We start from the raw sequence: 24891 nt of genomic DNA, 5'->3' as shown, positions 1-24891 counted from the left end.
GAAATTGGGGACAACCATTCATTGCAAGATATAGAATACACTTTTAATTTGAAGCTACTGGTCTTTCTGCAGCACAGAGTTTGAGTCCCAGCAGTCCCTGATCCAGTTAGACTGGACAGAGAGAGAGATGACTGTGGTCAGACCAGTCAACTGAGAGACTTTACCGTCTGTTACGAGCATTCTTCCCGCCTCATTAAAATGAATATCCTTGCTGTTGAAAATCCCATTTTTAAGGCAGAGTCCAACTTGGTAAAAAGGTCAGAGGAGGAGGAATGGCAGTCCAACGTTCTTAGAATATGTCAAGATAGAGGGAAGCTCATCCCGAACAAAGCGGACAGAAATGGCTCTGCCCTCTATTAATGCAATGAAATGTCATCGTAACATTGTAAGAAAATGGATTTCCTTTTTATCTGGACTTTACTCGGTACCACAAAGGTACAGGACAAAGGCTTCCATTGAAGGTTCCTGTGTGAAGCACAGACCATGGAGCCAGGACCTCACTGTATGCTGCATGACTGAGCTCTAAAACACTTTTCAAACTGGTGGTGATGGGACATTTGTGCATAGAGAAAGACGCTTTGCCCCCACAAGTCCTTCTTTGATTGAATATTATTATTGCTTGAAGAATTATTTTATGTGAGCAACAGCTGCTGTGATCAGCACTGGCTGCTTGTGTTTTCTCCAAAGTCCTCCTGTGTTTGTGATGCTGTTAAAGATAACACCAGTAACTCTATCAGTCTGTATCACAAACTGAAGAGAAACAGTTACTGTAGAGAGGATAATTGTCACCAGGGAAGTATAGAAGCCCTGTGAAACAGACTGCAGCAGACAAAATTTATTTATCATTTATCACTTGTATCATACTTTTCCACCTTTACAGACAAAATGCTTTACAGTGAGTTGCTAAATCACACAGACCGATGATGAAACACCCGTGATGCAAAGCTTCGTCCTGCCCATCACCCTGCACAGGCCACAGCATTAAATGGCAGCTCCGTGCCCATCAGACTTCTCTGCACCAATGACACAAGCTGCAGCTGCCAACCATCTACAACTGCTCTACCACCTGAACCACAGCTGCCCACAAAAAAAACCTTTAACACTGGGATGATCTGTGCTATTCAGGGTTTTGGGTCAAAAAGTCAAAATCATACACTTAAATCTCAGTAGCTTCTTTCCATGTTATACAACCCCACAGACATGATTTATAACACAGACCTTTCATTAAACATTTTTAATCTGCCATCCCAAACTGAAAAAAAGAAATTTACCATTTTTCAGCATTAACTCTATCTATTCAGGTTTGAGGTACATTTTGACCTCAAACAATATATTTTAAATATTTTTCTCTGTGTCTCTGGGGGTGCTTTAAAACCTGCTGTGCTTCTGCGAACTGGTGATGTCAGCGGCACAGGAAGAACTACAAACTATTTCAGCTTGTCTTTCTGGTATCCACCTGGATATCCAGAAGTCGTGCTCCACATGCAGCCAAAAACAAATCTTCTTCTTGTCTCGCATTGCAAACTAGTTGCATGTTCACCAGGAAAAATCACTTCATTTAATTTGAGTGCATAGCGAGGATGTTAGGAGGACACTTTTACAGTGTACCTGCTGACTCAGTTATACACCAGAGAGCCTGTGTGTGTGTTACTATGCATGAAAGTTTTGCTCCTCGCTTGGACAGTGTGCTGGAGACCATGGTTGAACTATTGGACAAATATTTGATAACTGGCCGAGTACATTGCTGGCTGTTTTTTGTCATTATATATTGCTTCTGCTTCTGAAGAGTGAGCGAGAGCTACTGCTCACCATCAGCTGAGAGACAGTGTGGAAGTACAGCACAATGAGCATCTTAAATTTTACTCGCTGTTATATATCATTAGTCACCGGTTGTTGAGCTAACTGTGGCTGGTTGGAATTCACTGTAGACCTTCTTCAGGATAGAGCAGATAAACTGGAACAACCAGCATGTTAAGAGGGCAGATGATCACTGAGTGAGTATTTTGGTCACTTAACACTGTGTTTTGGCCAAAAAAGCTAAATCTTTTGGATGTGGAGGTGATACACAGCTTTCAGGTACAATATGACCTGTTTGGGGAGTATTTGAGGGTTGAGCGTAAGGAGCTCAGGAACAATGCATTCATGTACACGTGGAAGGTGTAACAAGGGCTGTGCAAGAAGAAAAACTTTGATTGAGGAATGTATTTCTTCAATTGACCGCATTTACTATCAACACTCATTGGATATCCACCTAAAACATGGTAAATAGCTCCTTTAAGTGATGTCACTGGAGCAGCTTTCATGAATTTCAGAAAGCCCCTCTAGAGCCACGGAAGACGCACACTGCGCAGTACTCCCTCTGACTGGTTATATAGCGTTGGCATGTTAAATCAGTGGAGTGCCCCTTTAAATTACTCCCCATTTAGACCATGGTGCCAGATGTGATTTTAATGTCTGGGATCAGCACATTTTTATAGGGGGTCACATCCATACTAAAATGTGCACCTCACCTTCTGCCTACAGTTAGTTAGTTACAGGATTCAATTCAGGATTCAAAGCCACAAAGTGCCGCAGCCTCCCATGACAGTACATAATTTGCTGGTTGATAGAATTCGAATGATGTGTTTGTAGTGGAGGATGATGCAATGGATCCAGCAGAGGGGGCAGGTGATGTGAGGACAGCGCTGGTGTCAGCACCTCCCCTGGAGACGGCCTCTTCGTGCCGCTGAGTGGCTCCGTCGAGTGGAGCCTTTTTTCACTGTGTCACTCCATGGGGATGAATTAATTACTCCGATCTGCCAGTCACACACTCCCTCACACACTCACAACCTGCCTCTTCTGGTTTGCTTTGTTTTGCTGTGTGCGACTGTCGTGCATGTTTTTTCACAAGTGAGTAACTTGTAGAATCCGTTTAAGATGATTAAAGGGCAGTGGATAAGGAGCAGTAAAACATGACTCAGCGGCATTCACTTGCTTGGCACGAAGGAGGAAAATCAACTGCTGCCTCATTAATGAAGCACAATCTTTTGCTGCATCACAAATGAAGCACGTTTTATTTACACAAAGTGTGCTCCTCGTGAATTTCATCAGCAGCTCGACTCTGGCACAATATCCACTGTTCTAAAGGCAATTCAGGAGCTGTAACAGCAATTAATAAATGCTTCTCAACTGATCTCAGTTGAGTCTGGCAGCAGTCCCTGAATAAAGGAGGGATCATTAGTGAAATATACAATCTGCATCACGAGACAAATTCAGAGCCAAATCAGAGAGTAAGTACATGTCAAGCAGCTATTAAAGTATCGACTTGTGCACACAGTAGCAGCACATACACACTCAGAGGCAGGCTTACCAGCTGTCTGATTCCAGCTCCAGCAGGGACTGAGTCTTTTCAGAGGTACATTGCAGACACCACATGCTGTCTCAGAGTCCCCACACCAGACCATGAGCACCCTGTCCTCTCTTACTCCATCTCAGGTTAAATGTAGCTTTGCCTAAGCTCACAGCCACACTGTGGGGCACCTCTTTAGCTATGGCCTCCCTTCGAAGCCTTCTGAGGAGGGGCGTCTGCAGGAAGAGGGAGGGAATTCCCCCAGAGGAAACTGGGTTGTGTGGCAGCGGGAGCACTGGTGCCCAACAGCTGAGGAGGGTCTTAAACAGGAAGGGGCAACAAGTCAATGCAAAAATGGAAGCGAGACTGAGCAAACTGTTGTTGATAGCATCAGATGGACTTTGTTAATAGCAAGAGAGTCTGCTAAAGCTAAAGCCTGAAAAAAACCCCAGATGGAGTGTTTTAGCTGCTCTTACTGTGGAGATACAGCTGCAGTAACTCTAGCTTTATTTCAGAACAGTGATACTCAACTTACAGCCTGTGGGCCAAATCCGGCCTCTGTTAGGGTGCCAGGTGGTTCCCCAAATATTTTCTAACTCACACTGGGAATTGTTTTTTTTGTGTTTTTACTTTTAGTATGCATAAGTTGCCAAAGTGCGTAAAACAGTCAAAATAGAACTTGTTGTCTTATGGAGGATCCCCGCACCCCTGACAGAGGTCCTGACTAAACCCTTAATGTCCTAAATCCTAGAAATGTCCTAAAATCCTAGAAATCTTCTGAAAAACTAGAAACATGCTAAAATCCTGGAAATGTCCTAAAACCCTAGAAACATATATGGGACTTCTGTGACTGGCTCCTGGCCTCCTGTTATGTAGTTGTGTATCTCTGCCTCATTACAACTGTTCTCAGATGTCAACCTGCAGCCTCATATGGAAGACAGAATCATTACTTTTAAACTGCTGATCAAAAGCACAGAAAGAGTGCTTTAAATGATACTATCACCATGATTCCAACAGACAGTGAACAACAAGCAGCAGCTGCTGAGCCAGTTGACCCGCTGAGCTATCCTTCAAACAAACAACCAAGTTAATAGGGAATATCTGACTCACATTCCCACCCATCCCTGCGCCCTGAACTCTGATGTTCAGAGTGATTTCACCCCACTCCTATTCCCATGCCTTGGCCCAAAAAGTGAGCAATGACAGGCCTATCCATTTCCATATAATGACATCATTACCCAAACAACAGGCGTGTATCAAGTGGACCAAAGATGTTATCGCATCGAAGCAACCATGCAGCGTAAAACACTGAGATAACACAGCTAACAGCTTTGGTTTTGGTAGAAATCTGCCATGACTGCAAGAGCCTCAAAATGTTTGTTTCTTTAAAAAAGTATTTCACTGATATAAATAGAGTCCTTACATTAAAACTCAACCTACTCTGCAGCAGAAAGACACAGACACTTTTGAAACTGGTGCCACATACGCAGAGAAAACAGAGAAAAGGACTGTGGCATTGTTCTTTGACTTAAAATAAAAGCTACAACTACCAGAATGCATCAGTGCTGCTGGTAGGTGACCTTGTCCATTTAAAACAATGGCAGCTGGACGAATCTCATGTTACACTTAACCCCTTGAACCCTTACATTTTGCTTTAAATGGCTGTACATTTAAATGGCTGTACAGTTCTTTGTAAGATTTAGTTGTACTTATGTTTGTGCTTGTTCCAACACACTGAAGTTTATAAACACATGATGCTACTGTATGTTTTCATGTCTGCACCAATACATGAAATGGAAGCTTTCTAGATGTTTTCAGTCTAATGTGCTGCACCTTTCCATTAATTCAGCCTGACTTATTTCGTATTTTCTTAGACATTGGGATATTCATTATAAATCAACAAGTGTGGGTTTGAACATGCCTGTCAGTACAATCAAGCATTTGTAATGACAGATCCACGACAGGGTTCATAGGTTAAACCTTAAGCCAAAACATGTTTCTGAATGTTTGAGGTGAGAAATATGCAATGGAACATAATCTTGATTTATATTTGATTAGTGCTGCTTAGTTTTACTGTTTGGTATAAATCTTTCGGTCTCTGTTTTCATTATGCAGGAAGCAGTATGGCAGTGAAACTGTAAGTTAAGAGATGTATCTGAAAACATCTGAGGTGAGAAATATGCAGAGCAATAACATAATCTTGATTAATATCTGATCAACACTGTCTACTTTTACTGTTTGACAGAATTTAGGTCTGAGTTTGAAAGAAAGAGAAGGGTAGGTCTGTCTCTTGATCAGCTGTCTACTCTTTGTGTCCGCGGTGGCAGCATGGTCGGTGGGCAACACCAGTATGCGGAAGTACAGCCTGTAATGCAGAGCTACCGCCCCAAGAGCCAATGAAACATCTCAAAATGACATTTATTACATCATTAGGGATATCTAGGCACTGGTTAGATAGAGGGAGGTTTGATGCAGTTCATCTCCACATACTGCCCACATCGTTTTGATACAAAGCTGGACACAAATCTGCAAAGTACAGCTTTAGGCTTTGGTAAGATATATACATCTTCGGTGCTGGCATGCCTCAAGAAAACAAATTCAAAATGTCTCTATATAACGTGGAAAATAACCCTAATTACAGTATTTAATAATTCAGAATGAAGAGGGAGTTGGAGCAGAATACCTCTTATGGGCCATTACAGCACTTAATAAAAGAGCTAAATGTTTCCCATATGGTGAGGGTTCATGTAAAGTGCAGCACAGAGAGATACTGAGAGTGTACAGTTCATTATGGTTAATGATCAAAGAAGTTAAGATGATCTCTCAGAGGACAAATGTGGACAAAATCTCCCTGACCCCATTCTGAGAGTGTGACTGTGAAAATTGCACAGCAGAGAGCTCAGGGGGGTCTGGAACACGCCACAAAATGTGATCTCTGTAGGCCCAAAGCTCAGAGAAATACCATAAAAAACATGAATGGAGACCAAATGATGCACAGAACAGAAAGGGCCCAACATTGCTACAAAGTGTTGATCCTTGGTCCGGTCACATCAGAGAAACAGTGAGGCTAGCCGGTCCAACTCTGTCTGAGCCCACTGTTTCCTTTTAGCATTAATGATGACAGCGCGTTAGTAAAGCAGCAGCAGTTCACACCCACTACATCTGCCTGAATAAAGAGGGAGAGCTAAAGACAGCTGCCTTTGATCGGACCTTGGGTTAATTTTGTCCCTCTCATCTATCTTGACAGTGAATAGGCAGACTGTACAGTAGTTAGGAGAGGAGGGATATATTTTTACCCCACAGATGAGTCTAAGTCTGTGCTGCATGCTAAAGGGGAAGCACTCATCACATATGGCTCTGTGACACATTTAAAACTGGGAGTGACCCTTTAGATGGATGAAATAAACATTAAAACTGGAAGAAGTGATTTCAAAAAAACAAGGACAGGTTTTGGGGCATTATTTGGGCATGTATACAGCCAGTTCGGAATATGCGTTTTTACTGCAGTTTGCAGCACATCTGTCTGTTTACGGTCGGCTCTGTGCGTTGTCATGGATATGTTGCATGTTTTTACGTTGCATACCAACAATGCATGCAAAAGCAAAAAAAAACCCACATTTCTTTTCGGAAGGACAAACATGCCTGCACTCAAAGATTATGACAGACTTGGATATCAACAGGTTTTTGGATATTGAACCTGAAGGAAGGAAAGAGAGCCCAACAAGTCCAACCCCGCTAAGAAGCTATGAATATCCAATTTTGATGCACTGAAGCAAAGTGACAAGCGGCGCAATCTGTTCTAATTCTCTGTGTTTTGACATCATAAACAACATTTCAGGGCACATTGGTCGGAGTATGTAGAGCTGTCTACAGGAGTAAACAGGAGTGTTTGTGAAATGTTCATTTTCATTAACCATATAAACAATCTTTTTCAGAATAAGGGCAAATTTTGTGCATGTAAATGTACTCAGCTGTGTTGATTACAAAAGTAAAATGGCATGTTTTTGTTTGTATGCACAGTTTTTCAGGGTGATTGATTTCCATACAGAGAACATTAACATCATGAAGCGTGCAACTATGCTGTGTTCAAACATATCACTTAGCATCAGGTTCCCCTCACGACCTCCGAGGTGTCTACGTCACAATAGGTTTACTCTCACAATGGCCACCATTGGTCATCTTATATTACCTATCGGTCTCACTTAAAAGGCCACAAAGGAATTCATCAGACAGCTGCTCCTTCTAGAGTAGCTAAATAAATCTGAATCGATGCTTTCAGTGTGAGTTTGCAGACGCACCTGTCACACTCTGCCCAGACACTGAGTGGAAGCAGCAGGACCTGTCATCCTTGTATTAATCCCTGCATCAGTTGCAGACTGGACAGAGGGTGTCACAGCTCCACGCCAAATATAACCACCAGCAGGACACTGCTGTCCTCCTACACAACCCTCTGCCTCCATATACAATGTCCAAATCTATCCAGCCCTCCCTGCACACCTCCTACATTCTGGGTGACAACATGCCACTCCAACGGTGATGATATATTTCACATATTGCATGAGACTGCTTCTCATTCAGCAAGGACTGAAATAGAGTCGTTAACAGACACTGGTTTTTCTGGTCTGCTTGCTAAGTCAATTGACCGGTGTGTGTGAGTGGGGTAGCAGGAGACTAATGTGTCTGCATGGACACCTCCCCAGATGCTGCTGTCTTCAGCCAAAAACAACAACAGCACTAATTAGAAGCACAAGGTGTTCGCTGAGAATTAGACTGGCACAACGCATATATTATTACACCACACCTTATCACCTGTTTGATTGAGTCCCATCACGTCACTCCACATGACGGGACACAATCAGTCTTTAATCGATACTCAAACAGTTCATCCAGCAGATATGCAAAACATTCACCACCTTCAGCTTTAAACACGCAAGGACTTTTTCTCTCTGAGCAGCAGTGCAGTAGCAGTAGTAGTATGCAGCAGCAGTGGACACTGGTGGTAACAGCCAGTCAGTAAAAAAAGGACAAAGCTACCCTGACATCACTCACTGGTTTGTGGACGGCCACTTTGAAGCCTCAAGTTCACTATTTCATCCATCCTAGTTTTTAGAAACTGGTTTTCACTTCTGTTTTTTTGGAACCAGAAGTGACAATATTTGGACAAGATGGCGAAGCAGGCTACTTAAATTGGACTCCTGTGCCTGTCTCAGTATACAAACACCAGGGTATTTCTCCACGGTAGGTAAAGATTTGCCCCCTTTCAGCTAATTTCTATTGGACCTTTTTCTGGTTGACCAGTTATGTCACAAACCAAACAAACTGGCAAGGCGAAAACAGGTTGCATGTTGAACAGTGAAGACATGGATAACTTTCTGACGCTGCACATTTCTTATGTACTCTACGCTTTACATAGTACCTTTATCTTGTTTTGTTTTCTTCCCTTCTTTTTTTTTTTAATTAGCTTTCCTTTTACGAATTTATGATGTTTGACTTCATGGCCAAAGTGCAGCGCAGGGACTATGGAGCATGTGCAGATCGCCTAGGCCAGCTCAGGTCCGGTTGAGGCGTACACAGGAAAGAGTTTATCAGCCCCCAACAGCATTATCTTGGTGTTTTAGTCCATCTTCAAGAAAGTCAACTTAGTATGATTTCAGTAAGACATGTTTACATGTATTAAAAAGTCCAGTTTTAGTCAGAGTAACAACATAATTCATCTTTACTAACATCATGTAAACATACTGAGTGTGTTTATAAAAGCAGCATTTCTGTTTCCAGGGCTGGTTTGAGTTTGTGTTTGCTGTATTTTAAACAATGAGATTATGTTTGACCTGATTCTTTCTACAATCCACTTCACTTTAATTATGAGCCAGAGCTAAATTACACAAACACCAGGCACGCTATTTAAATAACTTAGTGCAGTCATTAGTGCTGTTTCCCATTAACCTGCACCAACATAGAGCAAAGACTGCATCATGTTTTTACCAGAGCGTTGGGCACACCAATAATCTGTCAGCACATTTATAATTATCTCCTGCGTAAGAGTCATGTCCTGTTTGTAGACACCAGGGAATAAGTTCATTTTGACATGAAAACAAACATCCAGGCAACAACTGCCCTTGTGCTCTGGCTGGCCTCCAGCTGAGTCACCAATCCCAAAGTGAGCGTGGCCCAGGCCCAGCCCAGGCCTGGGTCAGCAGGCGGACTGTGTCTTTGGCTGTCTGCTGCCAAGCTGTTTGGCTCCAGTTCAACCCTGTAATCCCTGAGCTTAGAACCCACCCACGTGTGGCCTTCAGAGGGAGGCGGTGGCCCTGCCCTCTCAGCCTCAAGCCGAGAGAGAGGGGGGGGGGAATTACAGAAACTGTAACCATTTGAAACATCAGTTTTCTTGTGCTGCATTCAGATGCCTTTCACAAGCAATTAAACCATAAAAAAAAACCTGTAACACTCTTCTTATGATAAGAGACTTGCCTTGGTTTAGCCCATGTTTTGAACTATTTTCACATTTTTTAGCCAAAGAGCTCCTTCTTATTGCTCTGTTTGATTTCTCTAGAAAACATGCTGGAAAGACAATGAACAAATGGCAAGAAATAAGTAAAAGATGGCAAGAAAATTACCTGAAATTTTGCTTTAAATAAATAGGGACACATACTGTGGAAATACACACACACACACACACACACACACACACACACACACACACACACACACATATCAAGCCAACTTGTTCAGTTTTCAAAGGGTTAACTAACCACTGGCTCCAATGTTGCATCTGGCCAGTGTGAAACACACAAGATGCACAACACATTACCTAAGGATAAGTGGCGACTCCATACAAGCATTCATACATATGCACATATATACACCCATTAAGTGCAGTCATACATAAAATGTATTGTTCCATGTTTACGCTCTGCTGTGGCAGCCTCTCTGACCACTGTGCAGTTTTTCAGCTTATCTCTGTTAATCCTCCTGCTGTAACTCTTCCTCCGTCCTGTTCTTGAGCAGTCCACAGGCTCACATGGAGTGTCAAACCAACACCATCAAGCCACAGCACTGTGAGTAAACACTGAGCTGCCTCAGAAAAGACTGATGCAGATGTAAAGGATAGTTTTTACAGGTGGGTCTTCTATTGTCCATCAGTAAGATATCATTGTACTGTATGGCAGGGGATCAGATTGTAAACAAACTGAGCGTTTAGCCCAATCATCCAAAGCACAAGGTGAAAGTGTGCACACGTGTCCTGTCTGTAATAAATCCTCATTACACATAAAACCTATGCACTCAACTATGATAAGGACAGTCAGTCAAAGTTCAAGCAGGAAGTCAAGATTTAAACAGTGAAGGATGTTTGCAGAGGACACAGAGAGTGCTAGCTTTCTGCACAGATTACCAGGGTTCACTTGCTGAAAGCACTGACAGAGCGGCACTATATGATGAGTTTAGAGTGAGAAGAGGCTGGCATTTTGTCCGTTGCTTTGTTGGTTTTTTGAAACCGGAAGTGACCATATTTAGTGGTGGAGCTGTGGAGGAGTGTGGGGTGGATCTGACTCACAGACTGTAGCGACCAGTAGGGACGACTCACAGACCGCCTGTCACTCAAGCAGCCCCGCCCTTAAATATGTTAAACTTTGGGCCTTGATAAAATGTAAATGGGTGACTTGTAAAAAAAAATCCAACCCCCATACAGACCATCTATTTATTCTCTATGTGAGACGGAGAATAAATAGATGGTCGGTGGTCAAAAGCAAAAAAAAAGTGTTTCAGGGTTTAGTAACTTTAAAAGCCCGCTGATGCTGCAGGAGAATGAGTTTGTCTTTGCCTTTTTGTTTTGTTTTTTCCATTGGGCTAACTTCGGGCCTTGTTTAAAACCTGCTTTGTGTTTTGTAACATATCTGACTTGTTTTTATGAGGTTGCCTCTTTCCCAGATCTCTGCGATTACCTATGTGACTGAAATGCAATTGTTACTGAAAGGGATGCTGGCCAAAACAACTAAACTAAGACCCAAATTTACCAGATGGAGCAGATTTATCCTATAAGTAATCCAGACAGATTTGTATCAGATGGAGAAAGTAAGGTATAGCTCTGCTTCTGACTCAGAATCAATCAGTGTCAGGCCCAGGCATAAATCCTTCCATGGTGCAAGGTTCTCCTCTCTGTATTTGTGCTCCAGCGCAGGGTTGAGCTTTTATCATCAGTTCCTATCGTCAGTGTTTGTTATTGTCAGGTCTGAGTGCTGCACAGACAATCTAAGCTACCCTGATGCTATCTGATGATTTACGACAGCATGCATTTTTCAGATGTCCTCCACAGATACAGAGAGTGACACTGCACCATCGGCCGGCTCAGGAAGTCACACTTACTGAGATTATGTCCATAAAAAAAAAATTCCGATTTTAACAAATAATGCTGATAAGATTCAGTGAAGCAAACAGCTCCCTCTCCCAGGCGCCTCTGCCTCACACAGGGCACACAACACATCCTGACATGTTGAGTTTGCACTGAAAACAGAAGAGAGTCTCACAGTGACGTAGACCTGAGATGCTGCTGGATGAGCTGCGGCTTCATTAGTATTCATAAACAATCTGCTATTCCAGGAAGAGCGAGTCGGCTGAGCGTGCCGCTCTGTGTCTGAGAGTGGCTGAACAGTGGCTATGTGTGAGGGTGGAGAAGAAGAAACAGAGGGAGGGGGAGAATGGAAGGGATGAGATCAGCTGAAGGAGTACTGATTTCTGCATCAGCAACTAAAATATCACTTCATTATCAAGTTACATTTGCAGATTTGGATCATTGTGGTTATTTGGTTCCACACAATTTTGCACACATGTATATGGTGGACGAGACGTTTTAAATAAACTGCATATCAAACCAGGCAGCAACCTGAAAATGGAGCCAATATAGAAGTGCCAAAAAATGTAGTTCCTCTGATGGCCCCATGAGGCTGGCACCAAAACAGAGTCAATCCCCACAGACCTCCATGTTAAAATGCCAAACTGAACAGCAGAAATAAACATTTTTACAGCCTGGTGCAGAAACGGTTTCGGTCTCTATAACTAATCTCAACATTCATGAAAACTGTGCAGGGATGAATTTATTTCCTAACAAATGTGTTTGGCAGTGTGGCTTTCAGTTGGGCAGAAATAAGGGCAAGGCAGCTTTGAGTGACAAGCTGTCTGTCCTCCACTGTTCCAACCTCTTGTCCAAATATGGTCACTTCTGACCTTCTTAGCATAAAAACATTATTTAAGCAATATCACAGAAGAGGGAGTGATGCTGTGCTCCTATATTGGCCTACGGCCTCATGCCTACGACCGAAACACAGCCGTGATTTTATACAACAGTTCTACAAGCGTCTTTTATTTGTTAATAGTAACAAGCGACAGCACATTATAATTTGTTTGTTTAATTAATGATTTTTTTTGGCTCCGCCGACACAAATAGTTCCGCAACCACTGGACACAACAGGTGTTGCTAGGCAATATTTATCTCTGTGTTTTCAGTCAAATCAGAGTCTGTTAACAGACACTTTGGCAGCCTATGTGATTAAGTTAGTTTGAACAGGCAGATCATCGCAGTGATCTCCGTTACCTCGTGTCAGACAGCGTGTGTGTGTGTGTGTGTGTGTGTGTGTGTGTGTGTCGGTGTCTCTCAGGCTGTGGATAGTGTCAGACGAGTGTGCCCCTGTCTCACTGCACATCCTTGTAACATCTGTAACAGCTGGTTTACTCCCAGTGAACGGCGGTTTACCAAAATCCTCCGTCACAGCTGCCCCCTCCTGGGCTTCCTCATAAGTTTTAGTAACTTCAGTGCACGTACAGTCAGCTCAAGACACACTTCAAAATTCCCGTCCTTTCTTGCTCGCCCCCACTCCTCTCCCTCTCTCTCTCCTCCCTCAACCTGACCAACTGACAGCTACGTGAACAGCGCCAACTAGCTGTTTGAACCTATACTTACACCGTACTATAAACATATCCCACTTTTAAAACATATCCCACTGTCACTCTTACAACTAATTAACGGATTTTGAATGGCCGTGAAGTGGAGTGATACATGCAGAGTTAAAGGTTAACAGTCCCAATGATGGAATTATGGAAGTTTGAAAATCTCCAGCAGCATGGCAAATAAGCAAAGCCCAGTCTGCTGACGGAGATGAGCAAAGTCAGTGGACTTTGAGTTGAGGTTATTCGGTCAACTGGTGTTTCCAAGGTCAAAAATCACCCCCAACTTTTCATCTTACAACTAAAGCAAATGTTCTGGTAAAACAGCATGGCAAACACTGTAAACCACTGAATTAGAGAACAGCCACTGACAGGCTGGGAAAGAACTTAAGTTTGTCAGACAGCTCTGGGTGTTGCCCATTTGCAGGAGTTTGAAAATGCGGTTTGAGGTTTTCATGGGATTTTTTCTGATTCTTACTGAGGGTCCAAGGTTGTGGTTTGTCTGGAGCAGCGCCTTACAGCTACACAAACACCCCGAACCTGACTCAATACACTGTCTGTCTGTCTGTGTCTGCTCTGCAGGCAGCTCTCTGTGGGAAACTCTTTGCTCCTGGCACCTGGTGCACCGAACTATTGAAATGGGATTTAATTCCAGATGGAGTGGAAACTTTTCAATCTGCCAAGATTTCATTCCCCTGAATATTCCACACACTTCTGCAGAAACTGAGAGTCCTTCTGTTCAAACATATTTCTTCTTCTCATAGCTGTTACAGTCTGCACCTTCACACCCTCTGGATGTGAAATTAACCCTTAGGGCCCACTCTAAAAACCACAAATTGCTATCACTGTGTACAAACTGCCATTTCAAAATCAAGATTTGAAAAATATTAATAGTTAATAATATGATTTCTGCTTTCATTGAGATTCTTTAAACAACCATCAGTCCTAATCATAATATAATATATTCATGAATTTTCAGAATTTTAACCCTTTAAATGTCAAGTTTTTGTCATGATGCTACTATGTTTTTAGATGAAAAACACAAAAAATAAATATTTTCAATATACTACATGCAAGCAGATTGATATTGCTGATCACAGTCTGGAATATGTCAATTATTAGCAGCAACATTGATTGTGACACTGCACCTAGTGGAAATAGCATGTGTTTTCTCCATATGCCAAATATGGTCAAAATTGTCATCATATGGAAAATAATCAAAATGACAAATTCGAAGACAAACGCCCAGAATGACACCCAGAAATAATACAATGCGTGTTTTTACGCTTTGATGGCTGTGGGATCAAAAATGTCTGTTTGAATGGGTTTCAATGGAGCATTTTTTTTTTTTACCTTAACAGCTAATTTAGTTTCTACAATGTATCTTAAACTTATTGTAGGAGCTGAGCTAGAAATTCCAAGATTAAACAAAAACAATCTTGCCAAAATGTATTCAATATGCATGAACACAGCCAAAATTATCAAAAAATGACGAATAAAGCCCATGTACAACACATCGAACATTCCCTGAGGGTATAATTTGAGTTTGCAAAACCTTTTTCAAATTTCCCCATGTGGGACTAATAACGGATATCTTATCTTATTTTTGATGAAAACACTGAAGTACTGAAGCAGTTCTTAAATGTCACTTTTTGTGATGACAAAGAGGCTGCCTCCAGCCTTGTCTGATGAGGTGAGGTGAGCAGGCCGGAGGTGAGCAGGGTAACAAGGGAGAAATGAAGGGAAGCTAAATTTGCAGCAGCGCCCCACAGGTCCTTCTTCCTCTCTGTCCCCTAGATGTCCCCTCCCTGCCATCCATTGCTCATCACCAGCACCAGGCAGGCAGAGCTGCTGCCACAGTGACTGATGGGCAGTACCCTGCACTGTCCGCTCTGAGCATGGCCATCAGGGTAAAATTATGCAGTCTGAGATGCTGGCTGAGCGGTCATGACAGGCTATGTATCCACCTACTGCCCCCGCTGCTTTCAAGGGCATTTTATCTATAGCCTAAATGAGGGAGAGGAATGGGGGGCATAGGAGGAGCAGCTGTACATCATGTGCTGCAGACACAAGACTAAAATATGAAGGGTGGGCTCATCTGTTATCAACTACAAAGAGAGCTGAACCCCATGGTTCAGGTCTACCAGGACAGTCCGACGCAGGAAACGAGAGAAGATTGACATAAAATGTCAATGTCATTCTTTGTTAAAGAAGTATTTCACCGATGTAAAGAGTCTTCACATAAAACTAGTCCGTCCCTGCAGTAGCAGATGCAGATACTTTTGAAATTGTTGCGACCTGACCAGAGAAAACAGAAAGAAAGGATGCTTTGGCTCGAGAAGTAGAAAACCTACAACTCCCAGAATGCATTGTGCCTTACCTGATGCTCCCGCTGATGGGTGACATGCCACCTTGCTGTTCTGTATAAAACTTACAATCTCAGAAAAAGAGGGGACAAAGTGATGTCACCTCTGAGCCAGGAGCAGAGGTGGTAACAAGCTCTGTGTGTAACATAAAGCTGGAAAGATGTGACCATGGGGGGAACAAGTGTACGTTTTGACAACATGATTATGTGTGCGATCCACCATGGGAGATGTAAAAAACAGCTGTTAGCAAAGCAGCTGATTCAAACAAGAACAGTGGCTCTAAATGTCCACAAACTGGGAAAAAAATGAGATTGAAGAACTCCTTACCCCCTGAGCAGAGGGCAAGGCTACTTAATTGAGAAGGTAAATGACTGTGGTTGACATGTTATGCTGTTGTTATTGTTTAGAAAGCACGGCTGACACATATGTTTTATGTCACGCTAGAGGCCAACGCTCACGTGTTGCACCTCACGCCTGTCATGCCTCCTTTGATCGCAGGATGCTGCAATGCAGTGTATACTTACACACTGGAGCGGAATGATGCTGTCATTATTTGTGTCTATGTAAAAATGCAGGGGCCATAAACACAGGGGACTTCGCTGTGGCCCTGTAGCGCCATCTCTGTGTAAAAGTGGCTTTAATGGTCTGAATCTTGGTTTGTATTTGATCAGTGCTGCTTAGTTTTACCATTTTATTTCTGTTCTTTTTGGCTTCAGTTTTTACCGTGCAGGAAGCAGTATGGCGCTCACTTCCTGTTCACCAATTCTCACTATTACAACAAAACAGGGCATTTAATTATGTTTCTGAAAACATTTTAGGAGAGAAACAGGCAGTGCAGTAACATAATCTGGATTTATATTCAATCGAGACTGTCTACTTTTACCATTTGACCAGCTTTGGGTCTGAGTTGAAAGACAGATAGAGGGGTGAGTAACGCTTTTGAGAAATCTAAGCACTGGTTGGATGGAGAGAAGTTTACCACAGCTCACTGACACACACTACCCACACTGTTTTGATACAAAGTTGGCTGAAAATCAGCAAAGTAGGCTTTTAACAACACAACTAAAAACCAGTGGACTGTCAACATCATCTGTCGTCATTATTCAATATCAACTGACATTGGTATTAGACACTGTCCTGACTTTTTTTTGTCACCCTTTTTTTGTCACCCGACATCACAACCTAAATTCAACCAAAAACCAACGTTGTAGATGTTGCTGGCCAGCTGGCTGAGGACGGTGTCACTTTGTTAGGGAAGAGACTAATGAGTTCAGGTGTTAATATCCCTGTGAATAAAAAAAAATATCTTTGCGGTCAGTCCCTGAGGTGAAGAATAGCAGAAATGCTCGAAGTTTAAAAATCTAATCAACCCACAGGAAAATCACAGCGAGGATGACTGACAGGAACTTACCTTCATTTTACACACTCAGGTAAAGTACATCAGAACCTGACTGGAGCTTGAAAGTTTCTAATCCACAAACAGGCAGCAGCAACACAACTCCTCTCTGTCACACTGATGGATTTCCAGAGGATCATGGATCTGCTTCTGGTTGGTGAGGTTGGTAGGCACCACCCTGCCTGTCTTCTCCTCTGCCGGCTCCTGCCCTGTCCCTCTTTCTGTGCTGTACAACACACACTGAGGCTATTGAAGGACAGGCGGCACCTCTGTCTACGTGCTGGCTCTGGGCGCTGTTGATGTTGGCATGTGCAATAAAGGCTGCCTTTCTCTTTGCTGTATATCCCCCTGGCCTCCTGCTGCAGTTTCACCTCTGCCAAGGAGAGCTGTGAGGCTGAAATGGAAGACAGGTTGTGTGCTCGCGTTGTGCCGGCTGTGTGTGCCTGCCTGTCAGGGGAAGGGAGTGGCAGCCTGGTGTGACACACTTGATTACCCTGGCTGATTGGGGATTATTTTTGGCTTCCAATGGCACACTCCTTAAAACTGAAACTCTATGCTGTGTTTGTTCCTCGTATAATCTTTTCCACACATCAGCTCTGACACTAAATACTTCTTTATTTTATTTACTGCAACACACTCTCACATAAGCAGTGTAAAGGAGCAGAACGTGGAGCTAGAGCTGTGCTTTCTTCCTGTCAGTTGACACCCTGAGTGAACTTCAAGGAACAGGGAAGTAGTTCAGTGTGGGACACGCCCACTGAGTTATAGTTAAATAGTGAGGGAGCAAAAATAGCTCACAGACAGCATATGACAGACATGAGGTCTGAGAGGCTGGAGGGAGTTTTCTATTTAAATCAAATCACAAATATGAGTGAGGTAGCCTACTTACATACTGATTGCACAAACTGTCGAGAGAGAGAGAGAGAGAGAGAGAGAGAGCCACATGAGGCTGGCTCCAAAACACAGTCAATCCCCATAGACCCACTTGTCAAACTGCCTAACTTAACAGCAGAAATAAATATGTTTACAGCCTGGTACAAAAAAAGAGTGTTGGTCTCTATAGCTAATTTCAACATTCATGACTACTGTATGTGGGAGGGACAACCAAGTGAAAAGAGTTTTGCTTGCCTCTGCCAACTAGAAAGAGAGACATTTTTCTCTGAAGTTGGTAGAGACCTTAAAGAAGCTTAAGGGGTACACAGTAAAAACAAACCATATTTTAAAATGTGTAATAGTTAGTGTCTGGGCTGCTTGAACATATATATATATATATATATATATATATATATATATATATTTTTTAATTTATTTTTTTTACAGATTCACCAGGTTTTCAGAAACACAACCTAAAATGAATGCCACTGTTCATATATGCTGGATGTATGAATAAGCAATTGTCAAGCCATAGAAATGTTTTAAGTTATTAGTGTGTATAATGTTTAGTTTTAACTTATTCTGATGCCCTTTCAGATGCAATAAATGAACCTCAGTGTCGAGAAAATTCTCACTCTTATAAAGTGAGCTCTTGAGCCTCCTCCCTGAAGGATTATTAGCAAAGAGCTCTGAAGCCATTACACAATCTACACAAACCTAAAACTAATGCCAGCCTGATCATATGACTCCCATTCATTGCCTCCATTGAGTGTAATCCCTAGTACTCCAAAAAGAGATCACTACCATATGTGAAATTCAATCTGCACTATTTCCTTCTCATAAAGTCGCTGATCCAGGCCTAGAAATGGGGACCTTAAATCATGCATGGGCACATCAAATAGTTGCTAAGCCAATAAACACCACATGTGCATTACTATATTCTATCCCATAGGCCCAGGCAGCATTTGTAATTAGACTAACTGTGAGTCCCTTCTGGCAGAGCTGTCAATATGCGTCTTCATAAGCAGCACAAACAGGTACAAAGTTAACCACATGCATACCAACATCAACACCTATAGTAAGAGGAAGTCAGACAGAAGGTCAGGAACAGGAAGATTTAAGAGAGCTGAGGGCCGAGCAGGGGCCACTAAAATGCTAACTGTGTGTCTTAATATATCCTCAGCACTTAGACTTTGTGATTAAGCGGCCTGTGGTTGACTCTTCCTGCCCCGAGGGATCTGTTTTCCTCCCCTTGAACACTTACTCTCTGGATGTGACCTGTGCTAACCTTTTGAAGCAGTGCTTCCTCTCCATGTCCCCTGACAGATCAGACCTCCCACACCACGCTCCACTACAATTTGTGTCAGCTTGTTGTGCTCCTGTCTACCATGTTCTCACCGTCCAAACGATTAAACCTCCAAAACATGACAAATCTGAGCAGGCAAGCAGGATGGTGTTCAAACATGCAAGTCCTGCTGGTGTGCTGCAAACTAAATGTTACAGAGGAATGATGATCTCATGTACAATCTGAGAAATGAAGGTTTCAAAAAGGTTTATCCTGAAGGGCTGAGGTTCTACCCAGAGCCATTTGCTTCTGAAAAAAACTTTTTTGAGGAAAGGGTTCTTCAGGGGTTATTTGTAAGACTAAGAGTTCAATTAGGAACGAGAGAATGCAATTTCTGAAGAAACTGCGGGTGTGAACGCTCATGCTGAATAGTTTACGCCATGCTGAAATGCTTGCCTGAATGACTTGATCGTAAAGTAGTATGAATTCCTTAAAAAAACCCTGAACAGGTTAAATTAGGATGAATGTCATTAAAATTTTGACTGATACTAATCATCTAGAATATGTTTAAGCTTGCTGAAAAGCTGACGCTACACTGCGATGCTTGCTTGAATTTGTTAAAAGATAGTGAAGTAATATCAATACCTGAAAAAAGTGTGAGGGAGTTTAATTAGCATGGATGTCATTAAAATGTTTAATATGACTCATCATGTGGAACATCTGAAAGTCTGTTAAAAAAGCTTACATTTGTTAGAGGATGGTGAAGAAATAAGAGTTGAAGTGTGTAAAGGAGTCTAATTAGTTTGAATGTGATTGAAATATCGAATAATATCCAGAAAATACACAGAACAGTGTCTTAAATGTGTTGGTTTAGGTTCAAAACTGCTTACCGAGCAGCATGTTGTTTGATTTTCTCTGTTGAATGTGCCAAATCCTGTGTGTGCATGTCTGTGTCTGTCAGAATGTTGGTGTGTCTAGCAGGCCCCATAGGTTACCGTGGCAACAGTCACTGCTGGGTGAGGTGCTGGATCTGCGTGTTAATGTCAGAGATTTGAGGTGAATATCCACTCTCAAACAAGTGGCCCTCAGTCGATGACAATACCTCCAAGACACTTCAGACATATACTGTTAGAGAGAAAACAGCCAGAGGAACATAACAGTGTAAATTTTGTGTCTGAAAAGTGTAACATGTGAGAATGAGCAGAGGTTAAAGAGAGGCAAGAACTGCTGCTCTGAAGCAATTTCTTGAATCATTTTTACATTGAGTTATATGGGGAGGTTGGTGGATTTCTTTTTCCTTTCTGACCCACAGCAGGAGCTGTGTAAATCCGATTGGTTCCAAAGTCACACTATAAGAAAGACCACAGTTTTTACTTTATTGTCACCAAAGATGGTGTGTGACTAGCAAAAGCTGTAGACGCCATGGCAAGCTAAAGAGAAATGTATGGGAGGCTGTCTGCACTCATTGCCATTTGGTGTCCCTCACTCTAGCTGTCAGCATTCTCTGCCATAAGGACCAATGTTAAATGTTGATTTTGGCACTTTGACAAAGTTTCAAACAAATTTGAAAACAAAAAGATAAAAAGATATTAGAAATCTGAAAGATAAGTTTTAATACTGACATGATGTGGGATATTTTGAAGGTGGGATGGAAGTTTTACATGAAAGTATGAAGGAGGAGAAGTATTTTGAAGATGCTTGAAAAAAGGTGATTTTTTTTCAAGGTTGAACATTCTTTCTCATAGACATCAATGTTAAATGTTGAAATTGGCATTTTGATAAAGTTTCAGACAAGTTTGAATATTTTTGAAAAAGTATGAAAGATATTTGAAATCTGAAGGATAAGTTTGAATATTGAAATAATGTGGAAAATTTTAAAGGTGGAATGAATTTTCTGAGTGAATGTATGAAGTAGGAGACGGGTTTTGAAAATGATGAAGAAAGTTGAACTTTTTGCCAGTTTGAACATTCCGCCCATTTGAATGAATGGGGAAAAATGCCAAAAAAACAATGAATATTTCAGAAAATATGAATGATATGAAGAAGCTGTCCTAATTAAGTTGAATAGTTTGAAGTTTGAATGGTGCTTTTCGGTTGAGGTATATTGAAGTTCCGTATGAATGATGAAGTGCCGAAAAAGTGGACGGAATAATAATAATAATAATAAAGATATAGAAGAACATAAATTGTGAATGCCTCGCAATAACACCCAACTAAAACCAGAAGGATAGAAATATATGGGTAATGTAGTCAATTACTATTTCTGAGCCCCCCTGGGTGGGTTTTATATTAAAGCCTTGGAATATGAAAGGGTTCTCAGTACAATCCCCTGGGTGAGTTCTCAGTTTAACCCTTGGAATATAACTTACTTCTAGTTAGAAACTCCTAAATGGGTTCTTGATTAAACTCTTAAAATCTAAATTCATTCTCGATAGGTGGAAAGAATCTGGGTGGAACCATTACACTATAACTGGGTTTCCTGTAGAACCTGTTATGGGGGGTTCTGGTTGGAACCTTTTACAGATGGCTCTAGGTATTATCCTATATGCTGGGTTCTAGGTAAAGCCCTCTGAAAGGATTCCAGGTGGAACCTTAATAAAAGATTCTACAAGAAACAAGAAAGGGTTCTCCCATGAAAACAAGCCAAGGAAGCCTATATGGCTCTAGGTAGCACCTTTTTCAAGAGTGTAGCAGGGTGTGAAAGGTGTGACGACTGCAGCTTTTCAAAGGGGAAGAAGCTAAATGCTTCTGCTGCACTTGCCTGACAGTGACTCTCATGATTATTACATGGATGACACGGATACGTACCATGTGTACACACATCCGTGTTAACCTACTTCACCTGTGTGTCAATGTGGTAAGTACCCCTGGAGGACCTCTAATATACAGCCTAACCACAGCTGGAAGGATCAATTTAATTTCTTCACTAGGAAGAACACTAATATCTCAGCAACTTTCCATTCCAGTGAAATGTGGACATTCAGCAGAGGTTATTTCCCCAAGCTAGAAAAATATGGATGTCATGAAGAGGAATACTGGTAATTCTTTTTAAGGATGAAACAGGAACACTACAATATATCAAAAAGAACAGCCAGGAACATTTCTGTACTCCATTCAAGTCATTGTTTTCTGGAAACTACCTTGGATGGATTTCATTTGAACCATTTGTAAACACAGTTTTAGTGAGGTGAGCCCTCATTTCCTTGCCAACCATTAGTTAGCCTGAGTTTGGCAATGGAAGGTGAACTGTTAGGACTGGAAAGCACTGGTGACCACTGTACTGCTGGCTATTTGCTTAACACTCAGCAAGACTCAAACGGATAAAATTCTCCAGAGACAATAATGTTTTTACATAAGACTTACAGGAATTTGAGGCCTGAGGGGAAGATTGTGGTGAATATCTGCAAACCAAACAGCCTGACAGGGCCTGCCGTGTTATCGTCATCACCAGGTCCTCCCTGTCTGCCTTCCCTTCCCTCAGGTTACCTGCACACCTAAAAACATCACACAGTTCTCTTTCCACGGAAAGAGATTGTCTCCAGAATGAAATGAAACTGAACTGTGGCCAATTATGGTAAATGTGTCATATTTCAATAGAGTTAAACAAAACTGCAAGGAGGAGAGGGGCATATTTTCAATGGTGCCATTACAAGTATGCAAAATTTGCTACAAGCTGCCTGTAATAGACTCTTGGATGTACAGACAACTATCACCACATTAATCAAGTGATAAACAGCATCTTTATCTCCATGGTTATAAAGGTGTTTTCAAAGTTGACATTGTACAGAAAGTAGAAAGTGTAAATCACATTAACTTTAAATGTGTGTATCACGCCTTTCTGTTGTAATTTACTTATGACTTACTGTAGAAAAGGGGTACAATTTTTGATGTTAATTGCAGCAGTCAGGGGCTAAGGGACATAGAAATCCACCCACAAGAAAAACTGTTGCCACTGGCATTGTCAGTTTTTTTCAGTTTGTATAAATGCATTGTATGTTTCTGCAAACAATGGATGCATGACATTTTTACACTCTGTAGTGGGTGTATTGAAACTCTATGTTTCTTTACCTTTAAACAATGCTTAATGTGTGGTTAGGTTAAGGCACAAACCCACTTGGTTATGGTTAAGATTAAGATGGTTAGCTTAAGTTACCCACTTTTAATGGCACAATCCCCGTTGGAAATGCAGAAATGTCTCTGTAAAAAAAAAACAATCACTTTCATGGCAGTATTCCAACTGGAAATGTGACCATGTTTTGGTAAAAAGCAACCATTTTTCCAGGCCCTATCCCTGCTTAAAAACATCAACATTTGGTGGCACAATCACTGCTGGAAACACAGCAATGTCTCGCCATTGCAGACCAGGTGCTGAGGGTTATAACAACCCTGTCACCAAATCAGGACTGTTATAACTCTGAGAGCCTGATTGCTGAAACTTATGCCAAGACTTATATCCCTTTTGACATCACAACCAGGTAAAATTAGAACAGAGAGACATGATACACATATGTTTAGATTCAAGGTGAGTTACATGTTGCACTTTCTACATAATGTCCCGTGAAGAAGAACCCTTTATAACCATAGAAAAAAATATCCTCTTATCACTCGAGTAATTTGGTGACTACTGTCTGGAAAGATCCTTTGCACACAGCAGTGAACAGCAAATAGCTTATTCTGCATTCTTTGAATGGCACCACTGAAAGTATGCTCCTCCTCATCCTTTCATTTTTTTTTATTCTATTCAAAAATGACGCATTTACCCTAAATTGCTACAGTTTAATTTAATTAATGGAGATAATCTCTTTCCATTGAAAGCAAACAGTGTGTTGTTTTTAGGTGTTCAGGTAACCTGAGGGAAGGGAGGGGAAAAATAGTTGGGAGTTCCCCCCACCACCACCACCACCACCACCACACACACCTCCTGATGGCAAAGTCTGCTCAGGTACTACGTCAAATGTTGATATGTATGAAATGCAAAAAAGTAATGTTTTGCACTAATGTGCAATGCCAACAATATTTTCTTTTGACTGGGCTGCATATAAAGTACCTTACTAACTGGCTCCATGATATGTGTGTCAGCCTCTGCTGGAGTTCCAACAGCTGACTGCTTTTTTAAGCAGGATATATAATAACTACATCATCTTCAAAAGGGATTGTTTGCTGATCTGACACCACTCTGCTGTAGAAGTGAAGTCAATTTCTCATGTGTTTGAGAAAAGACAGGGAGGCATCTGGAAGGAAGCACTTCTTCACTACTTTACAAAACAGCTCTGAGTGTAAGACACTGACACCAGGCATCCATGGGTACACCCTGCTCTGCATCCCCTCTCTTTACATTCTACTGCTCCTGGATACAAACTCAGACCTTTACAATAAACTGGAAAAACAAAAAAATTCAACTTGATGCTACAATATCTACACCTCTGAAAGGGTACATACTTTAGGCTGTGTGGCTAGAAGCATGGGTAACATTTTGCTGCAGAACACTGAGAAAATAGAGCAACTACAGAGAAATCCATCTTGCCCCAGTAACTTATTTGGAGGCCCTTATATCAGTGAGCAGATAAAATGTCTAGGACTACGCAGTGATAGAAAAATGATTAGCAATCTCTCTAACATTGGCAAATGTGCTAGACAATGTCTCGGAGCACTGCAGAAGTTGCTGAGCAACCTTGATCCTAGATGTACCGTCCATGAAGCTCAGGTC

At 41.8% G+C, this 24891-nt stretch overlaps 1 protein-coding gene across 7 annotated transcripts in view; it reads right to left on the bottom strand.

Annotated features, from left to right (window-relative positions):
• The window catches only part of iqsec1b (IQ motif and Sec7 domain ArfGEF 1b), a 274407-nt gene that overhangs the window by 35830 nt on the left and 213686 nt on the right, over positions 1–24891 (bottom strand). Inside the window, exon 1 of one of the 7 annotated variants that reach the window (XM_042498104.2) lies at positions 3350–3504. The exons of the other annotated variants lie outside the window; for them this stretch is intronic. Coding sequence (XP_042354038.1) covers positions 3350–3414 — 65 coding nt within the window. The 5' untranslated portion in view covers positions 3415–3504. Of the gene's footprint in view, positions 1–3349; positions 3505–24891 lie in introns of those variants that run through there. 7 annotated transcript variants of the gene reach the window in all.

Source organism: Plectropomus leopardus, chromosome 2 (assembly GCF_026936395.1).
Source record: "Plectropomus leopardus strain MGB_pleo_1.0 chromosome 2, ASM2693639v1, whole genome shotgun sequence".
NCBI classification, from domain to species: domain Eukaryota; kingdom Metazoa; phylum Chordata; class Actinopteri; order Perciformes; family Serranidae; genus Plectropomus; species Plectropomus leopardus.
Note: the sequence above shows the minus strand (reverse complement) of the source record. Positions and strands in the feature narration are given on the sequence as shown.